This window comes from Haliotis cracherodii, unplaced genomic scaffold (assembly GCF_022045235.1).
Source record: "Haliotis cracherodii isolate W230 unplaced genomic scaffold, xgHalCrac1.p SCAF_13, whole genome shotgun sequence".
NCBI lineage: Eukaryota > Metazoa > Mollusca > Gastropoda > Lepetellida > Haliotidae > Haliotis > Haliotis cracherodii.
This window is the reverse complement of record NW_027266268.1, coordinates 23,019,074-23,034,727: the sequence shown is the minus strand read 5'-3', so window position 1 is coordinate 23,034,727 and position 15,654 is coordinate 23,019,074. Positions and strand designations below refer to the sequence as shown.

The 15,654-nt window shown below is 42.3% G+C and overlaps 1 protein-coding gene across 1 annotated transcript in view; it reads right to left on the bottom strand.

The window, feature by feature from the left end:
• The window catches only part of LOC139459774 (laminin subunit gamma-1-like), an 87,468-nt gene that overhangs the window by 36,182 nt on the left and 35,632 nt on the right, over window positions 1–15,654 (bottom strand). The window contains exon 2 of the mRNA XM_071241438.1: window positions 7,707–8,008. Coding sequence (XP_071097539.1) covers window positions 7,707–8,008 — 302 coding nt within the window. The remainder of the gene's footprint in view (window positions 1–7,706; window positions 8,009–15,654) is intronic.

Here is a 15,654-nt window from a genome sequence, read left to right as displayed (position 1 = left end):
ATATGATGGCGATCTGTAAATAATCCAGTGACTGCTACCATGAGCATTGATCAGTGCAATTGGGATACAATGACATGCATCAACCAAGTCAGTGTACCTGAGTGAGTGAGTGAGTGAGTGAGTGAGTGAGTGAGTTGTTTAACGCTGCACTCAGCAACATTGCAGCCATATGATGGCGATCTGTAAATAATCCAGTGACTGCTACCATGAGCATTGATCAGTGCAATTGGGATACAATGACATGCATCAACCAAGTGAGTGAGTGAGTGAGTGAGTGAGTGAGTGAGTGAGTGAGTGAGTGAGTGAGAGTGAGTGAGTGAGCGAGCGAATCTAGTTTTAGAAAGAAAGTTAATGACAAACATTCCAATGACAGGAACCACTGCATAAAGAAATTAATAGAGAGACCTCTTACAACTGACAAGCAAGCAAAGATAAGATACCCCAAGATCAGAGAACACTCATTGAATAAGCTTCCCTCTCTCAATAATCCCTAGTTTGTATTCTGGCCACATCAAAAGCTGTCCATGACTACCAAGCATGTTGAAGCTAGCAGAACTAATTGAAGCCAGGTTGGCAGGCTGCGTCCAATTTTGTGGTGAATGGAGCTAGGACACTATTGAGCATGTGCAGAACTCTGCCCATATCCTTATCTTCATTCAGTGCTGTAAAACACTAGGAGATGTGGGTCACTGATAAATGGGGACTTGGTGTACCGTATTTATGTCAATTAGGGCACATGCTTGGGTAGGTGAAGGAGATGTGGGTCACTGATGGATGGGGACTTGGTGTACCGTATTTATGTCAATTAGGGCACATGCTTGGGTAGGTGAAGGAGATGTGGGTCACTGATGGATGGGGACTTGGTGTACCGTATTTATGTCTATTAGGGCACATGCTTGGGTAGGTGAAGGAAATGTGGGTCACTGATAGATGGGGACTTGGAGTACCGTATTTATGTCTATTAGGGCACATGCTTGGGTAGGTGAAGGAGATGTGGGTCACTGATAGATGGGGACTTGGAGTACCGTATTTATGTCTATTAGGGCACATGCTTGGGTAGGTGAAGGAGATGTGGGTCACGGATAGATAGGGACTTGGTGTATCATTGGGTACTTTTTAACTGAATCACCGCTAGATTGGGAGGAGACGTGTGCACAGCTGATAGCTATTTCTGGCATAGTTTGCGAGAAAATACACACGGTAATACATAGTACATATTAAATGGTAAATCATCATGTCTAGAGATGCTTTATATCCAATTTCATACTTTTATTGATCAAGTTTGTTATACCTGTTTATTCACCTGAATTTGCTGAGGGGATACGATATGGTTTTTAGAAAGCGCATATTAATACTCGATCATTTTTTTTTACACTATGAATCATAATCAACTTCTATTCTTATCTTTTTTTAAACTCTGAAACGTGCAACGTAGATCGTGTTACGTAGGCAGAGCATGTATACTGTTTTGTATACTCCCTACGACTCGACCTCCGTTAAACCACTGATCATCTATTACGCTCATCAATTTTACGAAGGTAGCGTAGGGCAATGGTATTTTTCAACCCCTGCGGCAAGCATGAGTTGCTGAAGACCTATTCTACCCAGGATCTTCACGGGTCAAGGATATAACACATGGATGTTCTTTATGAAAATTTGGCCACATCCATATATGGTTGGGTGAAAAGGGGTTTAACGTTGTGTTCAAGATTATTGCACTCATATAGCGCATGCATGTGTGGTTGTTTGTACTAGTGTGGACAACATGTATGATCTTTTGATGTCTTTTTGTATGAGTGAGCGAGTGAGTGAGTTGGGTTTAACACAGGTTTTAACAGTTTTCCAGTTATAACACGGCGTGTCAGCTTAATGTCAGAAGAAAGCCCGAAGTGATGCAGGTCTTGGTCGTTTACCACTTCGATGAAACCCAGGGGCACGGGTATGGTGCTGACAAACCTAAAAACATAATCGGGGCGAACCGGGTTTCGAACCCACAATCATAGGTTTCTGGCGTGCCCAAAGGATTCAACACTGCATAGCGAATCACAGTGCTTTAGACAACTGGGCCACCCCTGCCCCCCTTTTTGCATGACGAGGCATGGGATCAAACCCAAACATTTCGGTCTCGAGTCAGACGCTCTACCACTTGACCACAGAGGAGGTCACCTCTTTATAGAACTGAATTAATGCTAAAAGTAATTACTATTAGGCCAGAATATGTTTATTGACATGGTTACCTATCAGTGGAGAAAAAAACATTTTGGGAAAAAAAACAACTGCCATATTGTCGAGTATCCAATCCCCCACCCTCAACATGAACTTGGTAAAAATAATCTGTATTTTTCTGTAGCTGCTGCCATTATGCCAGAACATCCTGCACATGAACTGGTTAGTGGGTCACTTTGTCTAAGAAACACTGACATAACACAGACATGAACCAGATGAAGAGCAACCTTACAACTGCAGACTAAATGTTGTGTTTAAGATGCAGGTACAAATGTAACACTTTGAGGTTATGTGAGGTGTGGTGAGTTTTAAGGTGCTTTCAAGATGTGCATGCACTTGTGTGTAGCTGCTTGTACTAGTCCAGACTTTTGCCAGTTTTACAGTGCTAGCCCACCGAGACATCAGTTTAACATGAATACCCCAGGCAGATACAGCATACTGACTCCAAGCCAACCTGTCCTTGTTTCAGCCCCTAAATGCCTAGCGCCAGGCAGGGTAACAATAAGTACCATCTTTTAATGTCTCTTGGTGTGACAGATCAAGGGATCGAACCACCAACCTCCTGCACTCCAGGCAGATGCCCTATGCACTAGACCACAGACATGGTCTCAACAGTAAGCATGGTAAGAGACTTGAAACACATTTCTATCAATTGTATAAACTTGTATTATTGTATTAAGTGAAAGGGAAAACATTCATAGGGGAAAACATACATGTGAACATTGTTATATAAATAATCTTCAAAAAGAGAATTAAATATGTCAAAGAAGATCAATACCTGGGATTAAAAATATGCAACTGAACATGCTGAAGGGTGTCGACCCATGAAGGAAATGTACAACATGTACAAAATATAGACCATTTAGTCATCAATGTCCAGTACATGGCCACCTCATGTGACCTTAACATGACAGTGGATTGTTGACACATGGCCCCAACGTGTGGCTGAAGAAGAAACAATGGTGTATTGGGCTTCAGATCCATCATGGCTTCTAAACCCTTCTTCCTCACATCCTCCGGTCCCTTGGTTCCCACTCAACTGATGAAGGATGCTTCAGTGCCTACCCTCCCCCTTCATTACCCACATTCATCTTTCATTAGATTACGCTTCTCACTCTTGACCCTCCCCTTCAATATGCTCAAACCCCCAAGTGCATACATCAACAGACAATTTTTCACCTCAGTTATCAACTAGAAAGAACTCTGGGTGTTCATGTGGACCTCTGTCCCACTCTATTTCTCTTGTTCCTGACCTCTTCCCTACTATTACCTGACCTGAACACTCTTACTTTCCTGGCCCTGCCCTTCCCTTCTCCACCCCAAATACTTGGACTTTCTCCTGGCCCTTCCCTTCTCCACCCCAAATACTTGGACTTTCTCCTGGCCCTTCTCTTCTCCATCCCCCCATCTTGACCTCCCCCCCCTCTCCTCCATCTCTACCTGCCACACCCACACCAAATACAGTTCAGGAAACAATGTAACATGACCTAACCAGTCTTCCAGGAGTGACAGGCTTTGTCTATTTTTTTACTGCCTGGCAAGAAGAGAGGTCATCCGGTGGAGCTTTGACAAGATGGCTCCACCGGACCTGTTGAACATCAGAAGATATTTATTCCATGAGATCAACAGTAAGTCTTCCCCCATGTGGTGTACAGATTGATCCCACAGCTGGGTCCTATTTCTGACTTCTAACAAGTTGAGCAGTTCCCTTGTCGAAATGATGGAATGCTAATTCAAGATAAAAACTCAAAACTTAATTTTCTTGAGAAAGCCATGTTGAAATCAAGAAAGAAAAATAAATATATAGAGGACAAAATGTATTCCATCATCATTCATGTCCCTCACAAGTTTTCAGAATGCCTAAATGTTTCAAATGATTTGTAAAACAAAACCTATATTGCCAGAAGCTCAAGCACTACCAACTGAAGATCACAGAGAGTGCACTGCCCATTTGTGGCAGCAGGACTCTGGGAGCTCTTGTAACCAAGGGGATATTTGATAGCACCTGATTGGACTGTCAGCAGGTGCCCCCCTCCATGTTCTGTGGTTAACCTACATCCCCTGTGGGAATGTAAGATAAATGGTACCAGTAACCTGGTTGTTGACCCAGTGAGGAAGGATTCCTTCCCCTGCAGTTCTGGTGTGGGAGGCGTGGTGTGTGTGTGTGGGAGGTGAGGTGAGGTGAGGCAGGTTTAATGTCTCGTCCAAGATTATTGCACTTACATAGAGACACGCATGCGTGCGTGCGTGCATAGCTGCTTGTACTAGTCAGGACTGATGCCGATTTATAGTGCTAGCCACTGAGATATCATGCCGCAGTTTTAACATGGATATCTCACTCAGACACAGTACACTGACTCCAAGCCAACCACCAACCAGTCCTTGTTTTAGCCCCTTAATGCCAAGCACCAGACAGGGTTACAACAAGTACCATCTTTTAACATCTTTTGGTAGGACTCAGCCGGGAATCGAACCCCAGACCTTTCGCTCTCCGGGAGGACGCTCCACCTCTAGGCGGTCCTGTGAGAGAGGAGATAACAATATGATCCAGTAGTCTGATCCCTGGGGTATTCCCCCCTTCTCTCCAACATTTGTTCTGGGGTGCGTGTTGAGGGGGGAGATGGAGGGAGGGATTCCCTTCATGGACAGTTGTGTGTGTGTGTGGGGGGGGATTCCCTCCCCCTGCAGTACTGGTGGGGGCTGGGTGGGTGTCGGGGTATTCTGTGGGTTTGAAACAATGTGACATACTGATAAAACAACACTCCTAAAACAAATCCTGATTCCTCCTAAAGAATGGTCAAGTTTTGTTGTCGGGACTATTTGACATGTTTCAACAAAGATCAACATAAGAGCCCATATTGGATAAGTCTGTATCGGCCATTAATATCTGTGCACAAAGCACAATCAGATACCTTTATCTCCCATACCCTGATGAACGTTGCCTATAACTTTAAAATGTGTAAATATCATACATATGGATAGGGTTCTATCACCTGTATTTCCATTTCCATCATGTTTTCATGCATTTATGTTATATATATACACGCCATGTTCTCATCTCTACACCATATTAAATAATAAAAGCTCTTTTTCCCCAAGTCCAAAGTGGGCATTTTCATATAATACAAATTCTTAATTCTTGATTCATGGTTGTTCCTCTTTTTTCTATTTACAACTTCCACTGTGTGATGAACATGACCTAGATCTTATGATAATCAAACACTACAAATGGGCTAATCAACCCAAAGAGACACTAAGCAACTAAGTTTCACTCCAGCACACAACCCAGGCATAGCCTTCGATACCTACAACTTTATAGACTAACATTTAGTCCCTGAAATCTTATATTACACAATATCCTTCTTGACTCTAAAAATAAAAAAATTCCCTATGCTGATTTCAGAGTGTGGAATAGAGCTAGCTTGAGCTGGCTAGACTTGTTTTTGTATGCATTTCTAGATTATTATTTTTTCATAAAATAAATATATTCCACGGTCATGGTGCAGGACTAACAACTTTACAACCCACTTAAAACATATACAAACAACAATGTGGTTTCTAATCTACTTTCTCCTTTTATACATGGAATATTTATCCTCTTATTTGAGTCAACACTTGGAACTAAATGTCACTGACCCCTTTTCTTATCACATCTGTGGCTAATCTTTTAAGTCAACTCTCTATTCATCCTGTTTACAGACTCTTGACAAGTCCCAGAAACTCATGAAATATGGATCCTAACACTCACAGACCCCAACTCTACCGCAAGGAGACAGCTCCCACAGAACTTTGACCTGAATGGCACAAACCATCGAGAAGATAGAAAGTTTAATATCGCCTACTTGGTAAATACGGGTGGTCGGGTAGCCTAGTGGTTAAAGCTTTCGCTCATCATGCTGAAGATCCGGGTTCGATTCCCGACATGGGTACAATGTGTGCATGAAGCCCATTTCTGGTGAACAGCTCTTTTTCGGATTCTTAGGCAGAACTTTGATTTTATGGCATTGATTAGCTGAGAGTAAAAGGCTGGATCTATGGTTTGAGATGAAGCTCATCTGCAATTCAAGAGATTTAACAAATTAAGATAACAAGTGTTTCAGGTGAGGTGAGGTGAGGTGAGGTGAGGTGAGGTGAGGTGATATGAAATGGGGTTTAATGTTGCAATCAAGATTATGATACTAATATAGTGATGTGCATGCACAAGTACGTGTGTGGCTGTGTGTGACTAATGCCTGTTTTACAGTGCTATTCCACTGAGATACGATGCCACAGTTTAACATGAAAAATCCACTAAGACATAGTATACTGACTGAGGCAATCAGTCCTTATTTATCCCTTAATGCTGAGTGCCAGGCAGGGAAACAACAAGTATCTCTTTTTAATGTATTTTGGTATGACACGACTGGGATCAAACCACCGACCATCCGCTCTCCGAGCAGACACTCTATCCACCAGACCATGGAGGCGGTCACAAAGTGTTCAAAATTACGAGAATAATTGATTAGAAACAAAAGCTGTGTGATCTGCCTAAAAGTGGGGATATGGTTACATAGATTGAAATAACAAAGAACTTGAAGAAGACAAAATGCTTTCCTTTTTTCAATACAAAACAGTCAGTATCAATTTAAGTTTGTCCCCCAGATACTTTATTATCGTTTGTTCACTTCTGTTCGACACTGAAAACAAATTTAACTCATTACAGGTTTTAATAAGAACCCTCTTTGTAAATTTTCCAAGCACCCAATGTGCTTATTACAGCAAATATAGAATATGAAATTTGAACTATTTCTGTGCACATATATTTGATGTTATGAAACAGCCCCTGATAAGCAAAAACAGCCGCCAGAACAACATCAGGCATCTTAGACAACTCACCCCATAAGAGGCTGGGATTTAACCATATCGGCTTGAGAGACGTATCAATAACCCACATTCTGAAAACATGACATAGCCTAAATTTATGAAACTGAAATAAAGATTACTGGACTTGGGCTTCAGATAAGTGACTTCATTTACAGACTGTATGTGTGCTGGTACCACGTTACAGCTCTCACAGAGAACACAGCATTACAATAACACTGTCACCAAGACAACAGAGGTACAGCATTACAACGGAGATACAGCATTACAAGAATACTGTCACCAAGACAACAGAGGTACGGCATCAGAAGAACACTGTCACCAAGACAACATAGATACAGCATTACAAGAACACTGTCACCAAGACAACAGAGATACAGCATTACAAGAACACTGTCACCAAGACAACAGAGGTACAGCATTACAAGAACAGTGTCACCAAGACAACGGAGATATAGAATTACAAGAACAGTCACCAAGACAACAGAGATACAGCATTACAAAAACACTGTCACCAAGACAACAGAGGTACAGCATTACAAGAACAGTGTCACCAAGACAACAGAGATACAGCATTACAAGAACACTGTCACCAAGACAACATAGGAACGTGAACATACCTGTAAAACTGGACTGTCTTCATATTCAAAAGCACTGGGTCTCCCTTCCAGAGTACTGAAGGCCACACTGCCCCCAGTGAGGGGAGATATATCACTGAATTCATCAGTACAGATTGCCTTGGCTTCATTGTTTATCTGAATAATTCCTCGTCGAGGTAATCCGTATGTCCTCTCACATGAAGCGCTATAAAATTGGAATGGGGTCCATTCATCGGTATCACTTTTCCTCTTGTATATGGCGAAACTCTCCGGCCTTGGGGAATGGAAGCGTATCCTCACATAGGTAATGTCGTATGTCTTTTCTGAAACATGAAGAATTTAGCATTGAAGAAAATATATTATTCGCATCATCTTACATCAGACCAATTTAATATATAAGTGACTGAGTGATTATTGGGCAACACCGCACCATCAATCCTGCAGCTGTGGTGGTGATCTAAGTAACAGACAGAAAAGTCCCAGTATGCAGCCGAGCCTTTGTTCTCGTAACAGTTCATGTCCTGATCAAGTACTGGCACAAGTTCTCTATCTATCGAGGCAAATAATCAAATTCTATGAACCATACACTGCAGATCACAGTAACTCCACAATTTACATTGGAAGGTGATTGCAAGGTTTCAGATAACTTGTACGGTTAGTGCAAATAAGTGTTTGTTTCTTAAGGCCTATCACGCTGAGATGGACAAGTTTCAGGAAGCATGAGAGTTCACACCTCTATCAACTGTACACTTTACAGTACTTAAACAGCATCTGACTAAAACAGTGACCACCCAATACACAAAAGTATTTACCTGTGCTCTAGCCACATTTGATTGCAAAAATCTAGTCTTATCTAATCAGAATTAAATGGCCCTAAATAGACACCAGTATTCTACAGTCACTGCAAAAAATGCTGTAAATATAACATATGAGGTGATTGACATGGAATGAACTAAGGTGCTCTCACTGAAATGAGGGGGGGGGGGGGGGGGGGGGGGGGGGCAACTATCTCTTGGAATCTCCACAGGTAGACAAGTATGGGTACAATGTATCTATTTCCCTGTCTGAGTGAGTGAGTATGGTTTTATGCCACTTTTAGCAATATTCCAGCAATATCACGGTGGGGGACACCCGAAATGGGCTTTACACATTGTACCCATGTCGGGAATCAAACCCTGGTCTTCGGCGTGTCAAGCGAACGCTTTAACCACTAGGCTACCCGACAGCCCCTTTCCCTGTCTTAAGTACCCTTGGGTGAGACAAGTAAGGGTAGAGGGGCCTGCTCTGCCCTGAAATCCCCACAGTTAGGGTTCATGGTAGCTATGTTGCAATGGAATCTCCCAAAAGAGACAAGTATGGGGTATTGGGTTTCCCTGGAATCCCTAAGGAACTTTCAAATTGAAAAGGAGTCCAATGAGATGGGAGAGTCCTGAGAAAAATCTAGACCTGTTGTATTTAAGGCTTCTGCATTAGAGAAAGCATTGGGGGGAGGGAAAATACTATGGTTCAGGGACTGTGAGACTGATTATCCACAGGGAGAGAGGCATGGGTGGCCATTTTCCCCTGATATCCTCAGTGGGATACAAGCATGGGTACAAGGGACTGGTCTACTCTGGCATCCCCACAGGGAGACAGGCATGGGTACATGGGGGGCCATTTCCCCCTGAAATCATCATGGGTACAAGGGCCTACTCTACGATGGAATCCCCACAGAAATACAGGCATGGGTACATGGGGAGCCATTTCCCCCTGAAATCCTCAATGGGATACAAGGGCCTGGTCTACTCTGGCATCCCCACAGGGAGACAGGCATGGGTACATGGGGAGCCATTTCCCCCTGAAATCATCATGGTCTACTATGGAATCCCCACAGGGAGACAGGCATGGGTGAAATGCAGCCATTCCCCCTGAAATCCTCCTTGGGAGACAGGCATGGGTACAAGGCCCTGCTCCACTCAGGAATCTCCACAGAGAGACAAGCATGGGTAACAGGCAGCCATTCCCCCCTGAAATCCTAGTTGGTACAAGGGCCTGCTCTACTATGGAATCCCAAGGGGGTCAGAAGGCAAGACTGTGAAGCCAAGTATACAGAAGTTGTAAGAAAATGTATAGAGTTCCTGAGAGGCCAGAGTAATTCAGCTTGACATTCCAAATATACCATGTGAGTTTTTTCCTTTCAGGACAGTTTACAAACATGACAACCGGTGGCCAGCTGGCTGAGGAGGTTGATTTGAGTCAGCCTTGAGATGCTGACATCGGGAACACACTGGCCACATTCCCGGGCATCAGCCCATCAACCTACTTACATCAAACACCCAATTATACTCTTCAGGGGTACAAGGCAATAAAGAGGGATCCAAAAGATATGGAAACTGTAGACAAAAAAATCCAATTCATGTTATTGCTAACTTGTTGGCTTGGTCGAAGTGACTAATTTATATACAAGTACACAGGAAGAGGAACAGGCTTAATTTGACATTATTGCATTGAATACAATGTTTAAGTACATCTGTAATTAAGAAATTAACAACTTAAAAATACATGGAGCAAATGGTCGGGACTCAAACCAGAATCTGTACTTTACACAGAAAGCGTTATCCCAAATATAAAATTTGTTACATTTTACCTCTTTCTAAATGGCATTGAATGACCATGTTAGTTCTAAAAAAAATCATAATTTTGAATTAAATACATTTTTTCAACCTGCCTACCATCACCACTAATATTTGAATCTGAATATGAATCTGAATATGTAAATATGCTTCAAATGTTACATGTATGTTTATCATGAGTTTGTGAAGAAGACGACTACTTAATGTACACAAACACCCACAGGGGGCAGTGTACAAAGCATGAACATGACTACTGTAAACAGAGAATTTTTTGCGACCGTTTTATTATTGCGAGCTTTGCGAACGAGACTCAATCGCAAAAATTAAAAACGCAAAAATAAGTATAAACAAGTATTTGTCACAGAGTGACGAAATATCCCCCGCCTGTACACCATAGTACCAAATATGAAGACAATCCAGCGATTAGTTCTTGAGATATCGCGGCAACACTGTTTTCTAACTCCAAAAGCAGATTTGCCTGCTGTGACCTTGAAAATGGGATCAAGGTGACCAAAACCAACTGGTGTCTGCGGAGTCTGTATATACACCATAGTTACAAATATGAAGACAATCCAGTGTTTAGTTCTTGAGATATCGCGGCAACACCGTTTTCCAACTCTAAAAGCAGATTTGTCTGCTGTGACCTTGAAAATGGGATCAAGGTCACCAAAACCGACTGGTGTCTGCGGAGTCTGTATATACACCATAGTTCTAAATATGAAGACATTCCAGAGATTAGTTCTTGAGATATTGCGGCAACACCGTTTTCAAACTCCAAAAGCAGATATGCCTGCTGTGACCTTGAAAATGGGGTCAAGGTCACCAAAACCGACTGGTGTCTGCGGAGTCTGTATATACACCATAGTTCCAAATATGAAGACAATCCAGAGATTAGTTCTTGAGATATTGCGGAAACACCGTTTTCCAACTCCAAAAGCAGATATGCCTGCTGTGACCTTGAAAATGGGGTCAAGGTCACCAAAACCGACTGGTGTCTGCGGAGTCTGTATATACACCATAGTTCCAAATATGAAGACAATCCAGAGATTAGTTCTTGAGATATTGCGGCAACACCGTTTTCCAACTCCAAAAGCAGATATGCCTGCTGTGACCTTGAAAATGGGGTCAAGGTCACCAAAACCGACTGGTGTCTGCGGAGTCTGTATATACACCATAGTTCCAAATATGAAGACATTCCAGAGATTAGTTCTTGAGATATTGCGGCAACACCGTTTTCCAACTCCAAAAGCAGATATGCCTGCTGTGACCTTGAAAATGGGGTCAAGGTCACCAAAACCGACTGGTGTCTGCGGAGTCTGTATATACACCATAGTTCCAAATATGAAGACAATCCAGTGTTTAGTTCTTGAGATATCGCGGCAACAAACAGGTGGGACGTACGGACGGAAGTACGGACGGACGTACGGACGGTCGTGAATACTATATCCCCCGCTTCGCGCTTTCGCGCGGTGGGGGATAATAATACATACATATTTTATTCATTGCAACACGTCATCAAATGTTGAAATCATCAACCAGAACCACAAGTTACTCAATAAGTTAAAAACACAAATGAATGCAGAATGGTTACACAATACATCACAAATGACAGTGCAAACAGATCAATTAGTGTCACTGTTACCTCACAGTAATCGTGCCTTCTTTGCGGCCAACTCAGATTAACTAGCTTCGGAGAGAAGCTGTCTATTGTTTGGTCATCTCAACACAGCAACTCGCAAAAATATCTCGTCGCAGTATTGTCTTTGGTGTGGTATTCGCAATATTTTAACGGCGCAGAAATAAAGCTGTTTACAGTAGTTATGATGAAAGTTATAAACATTGACATACACAATGTATTACAAATATTGCTATTATTAAGGTTTATGAGTTTATGTAAACTGGTGTGTGTATGTCTACTGTGTTGCCTCTGTTACGTAATGGAATGTTTTTGCAATAATGGAGGGGTTGGTAGATGGGAGGGGAAAGAGAGCAGCAGCACTTAAAGCCAGCTTTGCTGAGTCGTCAGTTATGCAGGTCATAAATCAGACTGGCTCACAGCTCATCTGTCAGAAGCTGCTTTCAAGGCTCCAGCAGTGAAACATTTGTGGTCTGTGTTTGGCTGCTAAAACTGTAAACAGGCCTGATTGGCCTAATTCACATTGGCACAACCAACAAAGAAACAATGGAGAGTTTATACTCGAGCAATGTCAACTCAGAAATATGTCGATACATCTGGTGCTCAAACAGGTTATAAACTGACTCATGGGGGGATTTCATTCTCATTAAAACTCAGAGGCAAGTTGGAAAACATAGCAAGCATAAGAAACTCTGAAATGATCTGTCATGAATCAGAATCATAAACCATATCAGTTCAACCCATTCATGTGAGAAGAGAATATTGTTGGGTACATTCCACCTGATTACACTCCATATATTTTTAAATCCTGGGTGGTCTTAAGGGAGACAACCCATCTCCATAATATTGATACCCATTCACCTGTGCATGTGGGCGGGACATATCATCTTATATAGTATATAGATTCTCCTGCCTACATCAAGTTGTCTCAGATTTATACCACAGATGACCGGTGTGCTGTGAAATACTAGCCATACCCAACTGTGTCTCAGTGTGACTTATCAGCAAGTGTCAGGTGTGAATTGCCCCCAGGAATGTAATGCTATTAGTATAAATCAATGGTCACTCAAGTCCTACAGCAGGTGAGGGCACATTCAGGTGTGCTTAAGGGTCTTGGACGATTTATCCGAGGCCCAGATAATGTTTTAGCCATCGAGTATTTACTCACAAGTTATCATTCACGTTGGGTATTCATAGATTTCTTTGGGTATTGAATACATATTTGCTTGTTTGTTTGATGTTTAATGCCGCACTCAGCAATATTCCAGCTATATGACGGCGGTCTATAAATAATCGAGTCTGGACCAGACAATCCAGTGATTGACATCATGAGCATCGATCTACGCAATTGGGATCAATGACATGCATCAACCAAGTCAGCGAGGCTGACCACCCGATCCCGTTAGTTGCCTATTACGACAAGCATAAGACCTATTGTTCCCCTGATCTGCACGGGTTCAAGCATACTTGTTCTCAATCAGCTCAAAACTATGACAATAATGTGATTTTGTTTCTGTATTGCACAAAGACGTAGCTGATCTGGAGGTGTATTTACTTGAACCACCTCTCTGTGAAGTGAATGAAGAGTGGAGAGAGAAGACCTGCTGGCTCTGCAGGGAACTTCCGTGCTTATATTTTTACCATGCTGCTCAAATATTTCATTATTTATCCAAGTAGATAGGGAGGTGCTCAGGTGAGAAACAAGATGTTTTTCCTATCGGCTCAATCAATATATTTCAGCTTTAGGTTGTAATGAGGGCCAGTGTGAATAGCAAGAGCCTAATGAAAGAAAATACCTTTCTCCACCTGAGTGAGTGAGTGAGTGAGTGAGTGAGTGAGTGGGTGGGTTTTGGGGGTGTTTGTAAGTGCGTCTTTGATTGATTGATTGAGTGAGTGAGTGGCTTTTGGGAGGGTGAGTGGGTGTATTGTGAGCATGCGAGTGTGAGTGAGTGATTGGGTTGGTTTTGGGTGCATTTGTAAGTGGGTATTTGAGTGTTTGGGTGAGTTTTTAGAAGCATTTCCATAACATCATAAGGGGGACTCAAATCAAAGATTTCCATCACCTTGTAACTCGAGGTAGCTGGCGGTGTCCTCGAGTGTTTACTGTAGGCACCCCCAGGGTTCAGTGTTGACCTTGCCATCAACCCACACCATGAGATCAACACCCCCCCTAATCTATGGTCACATATATCGTACAACTTGATGGAAATATTTCCATGTACAATCCACACACACACATGCCTCAATCATGCTTCTCCCATTACTAATTAATCTCTGTGCAGGCATCAAAGTTGCAACTAAAACGGCAGCCAATGCGACCTAAATTTCAGTTTGTCTACTGTCTAAAATTCAGAGGTAGCCAAATGACTACCTAGAAGTATATCTTGTGGCGACTAAATTCTATTGCTACATATCTGTAGACACAAAAATAAATAACAGATGATATTGGAAAACACGTCTGCTAATAATAGTTCCTTCTAATGTCGACAATGAACCAAAATACATAAAAATTAATGTAATTCATACTTAATTTTAGTGGACAATGCTCATTGGATAAGGGAGGGTATACCTACATAGTCTAGTAACATAAATTGCATCATTGTTAAAGTCACAAGTAACAAAATTCAAGTACAGTTTCCATTTAGATACAATTTCAAGACTAGTGCTGTAACTTGTACATATTATAATAGTTATTTAATAAAGATAATTTCAAATGCTTTTGGCTACCTACAATATTGGTTTGACTTCTTGATTTTCCCACTGGCTACCTGGCAAAAATTACTTGTAGCCATATGGCTACTTGATAAAAATTTACACTTTGGGGCCTGCCATGCCAAACAGTGTGTTTGAACACGACGAAAACCTTGAGGCATGGTATCAAACTCATCTCACGTTGAGGGTGTGCTATCTGATGTAGACAGTCGGGAGGCAATACCCTGAAGTGTCTACCCCTGCATGGCATTGTCAGCAGATAGTGCTATACCCACTGACCTCAGTCTGTCACACAGTCCCAATCAATGAGGATTTCAGGGGAAATTGCTACCCCTGCTCGTCTCCCAGTGGGAATTCCAGGGCAGAGCAGAACACGCCCTGGTACCCATGACTGTTTCCCAAGGTAACCGTGAAGATCTGGGAAAGAAAAGGTCTTCAGTAACCCATGCTTGTCTCCCCCTGTGAAGATCCGGGGTAGAATAGGTCTTCAGCAACCCATGCTTGCCGTAAAAGGCGACTATGCTTCTTGTAAAAGGCGACTAACGGGATCTGGTGGTCAGGCTCGCTGACATGGTTGATGCATGTCATTGATCACAATTATGTGGATCGATGCTCATGATGTCAATCACTGAGTTGTCTGGTCCAGCCTCAATTATTTACAGACTGACGTCCCATGGCTGGAATATTGCTGAATGCGGCGTTAAACAACAAACAAACAAATTGTTTCCCAAGGAGGATTTCAGAGGGGAATGGCTACCCATGTACCCATGCCTGTCTCCCTGTTTGTAATCTGTCTCACGGTCCCTGAGCAAGATTATTTTCCCTTCTGCCAGCCTTTTCTGTAATGCAAAATCCCTAAATGTAGCAAGTCTCGATTTTCTTAAGGTTCTGAATCACCCATCTCACTGGGCTCCTTTTCAAGTTAAATGGATTCGCTTGTTCATATCAAAATTCTATATTATTACAGACTAAGTGTTAGTCTATCGCTGACCTCTGAGCTTTGCAGTAA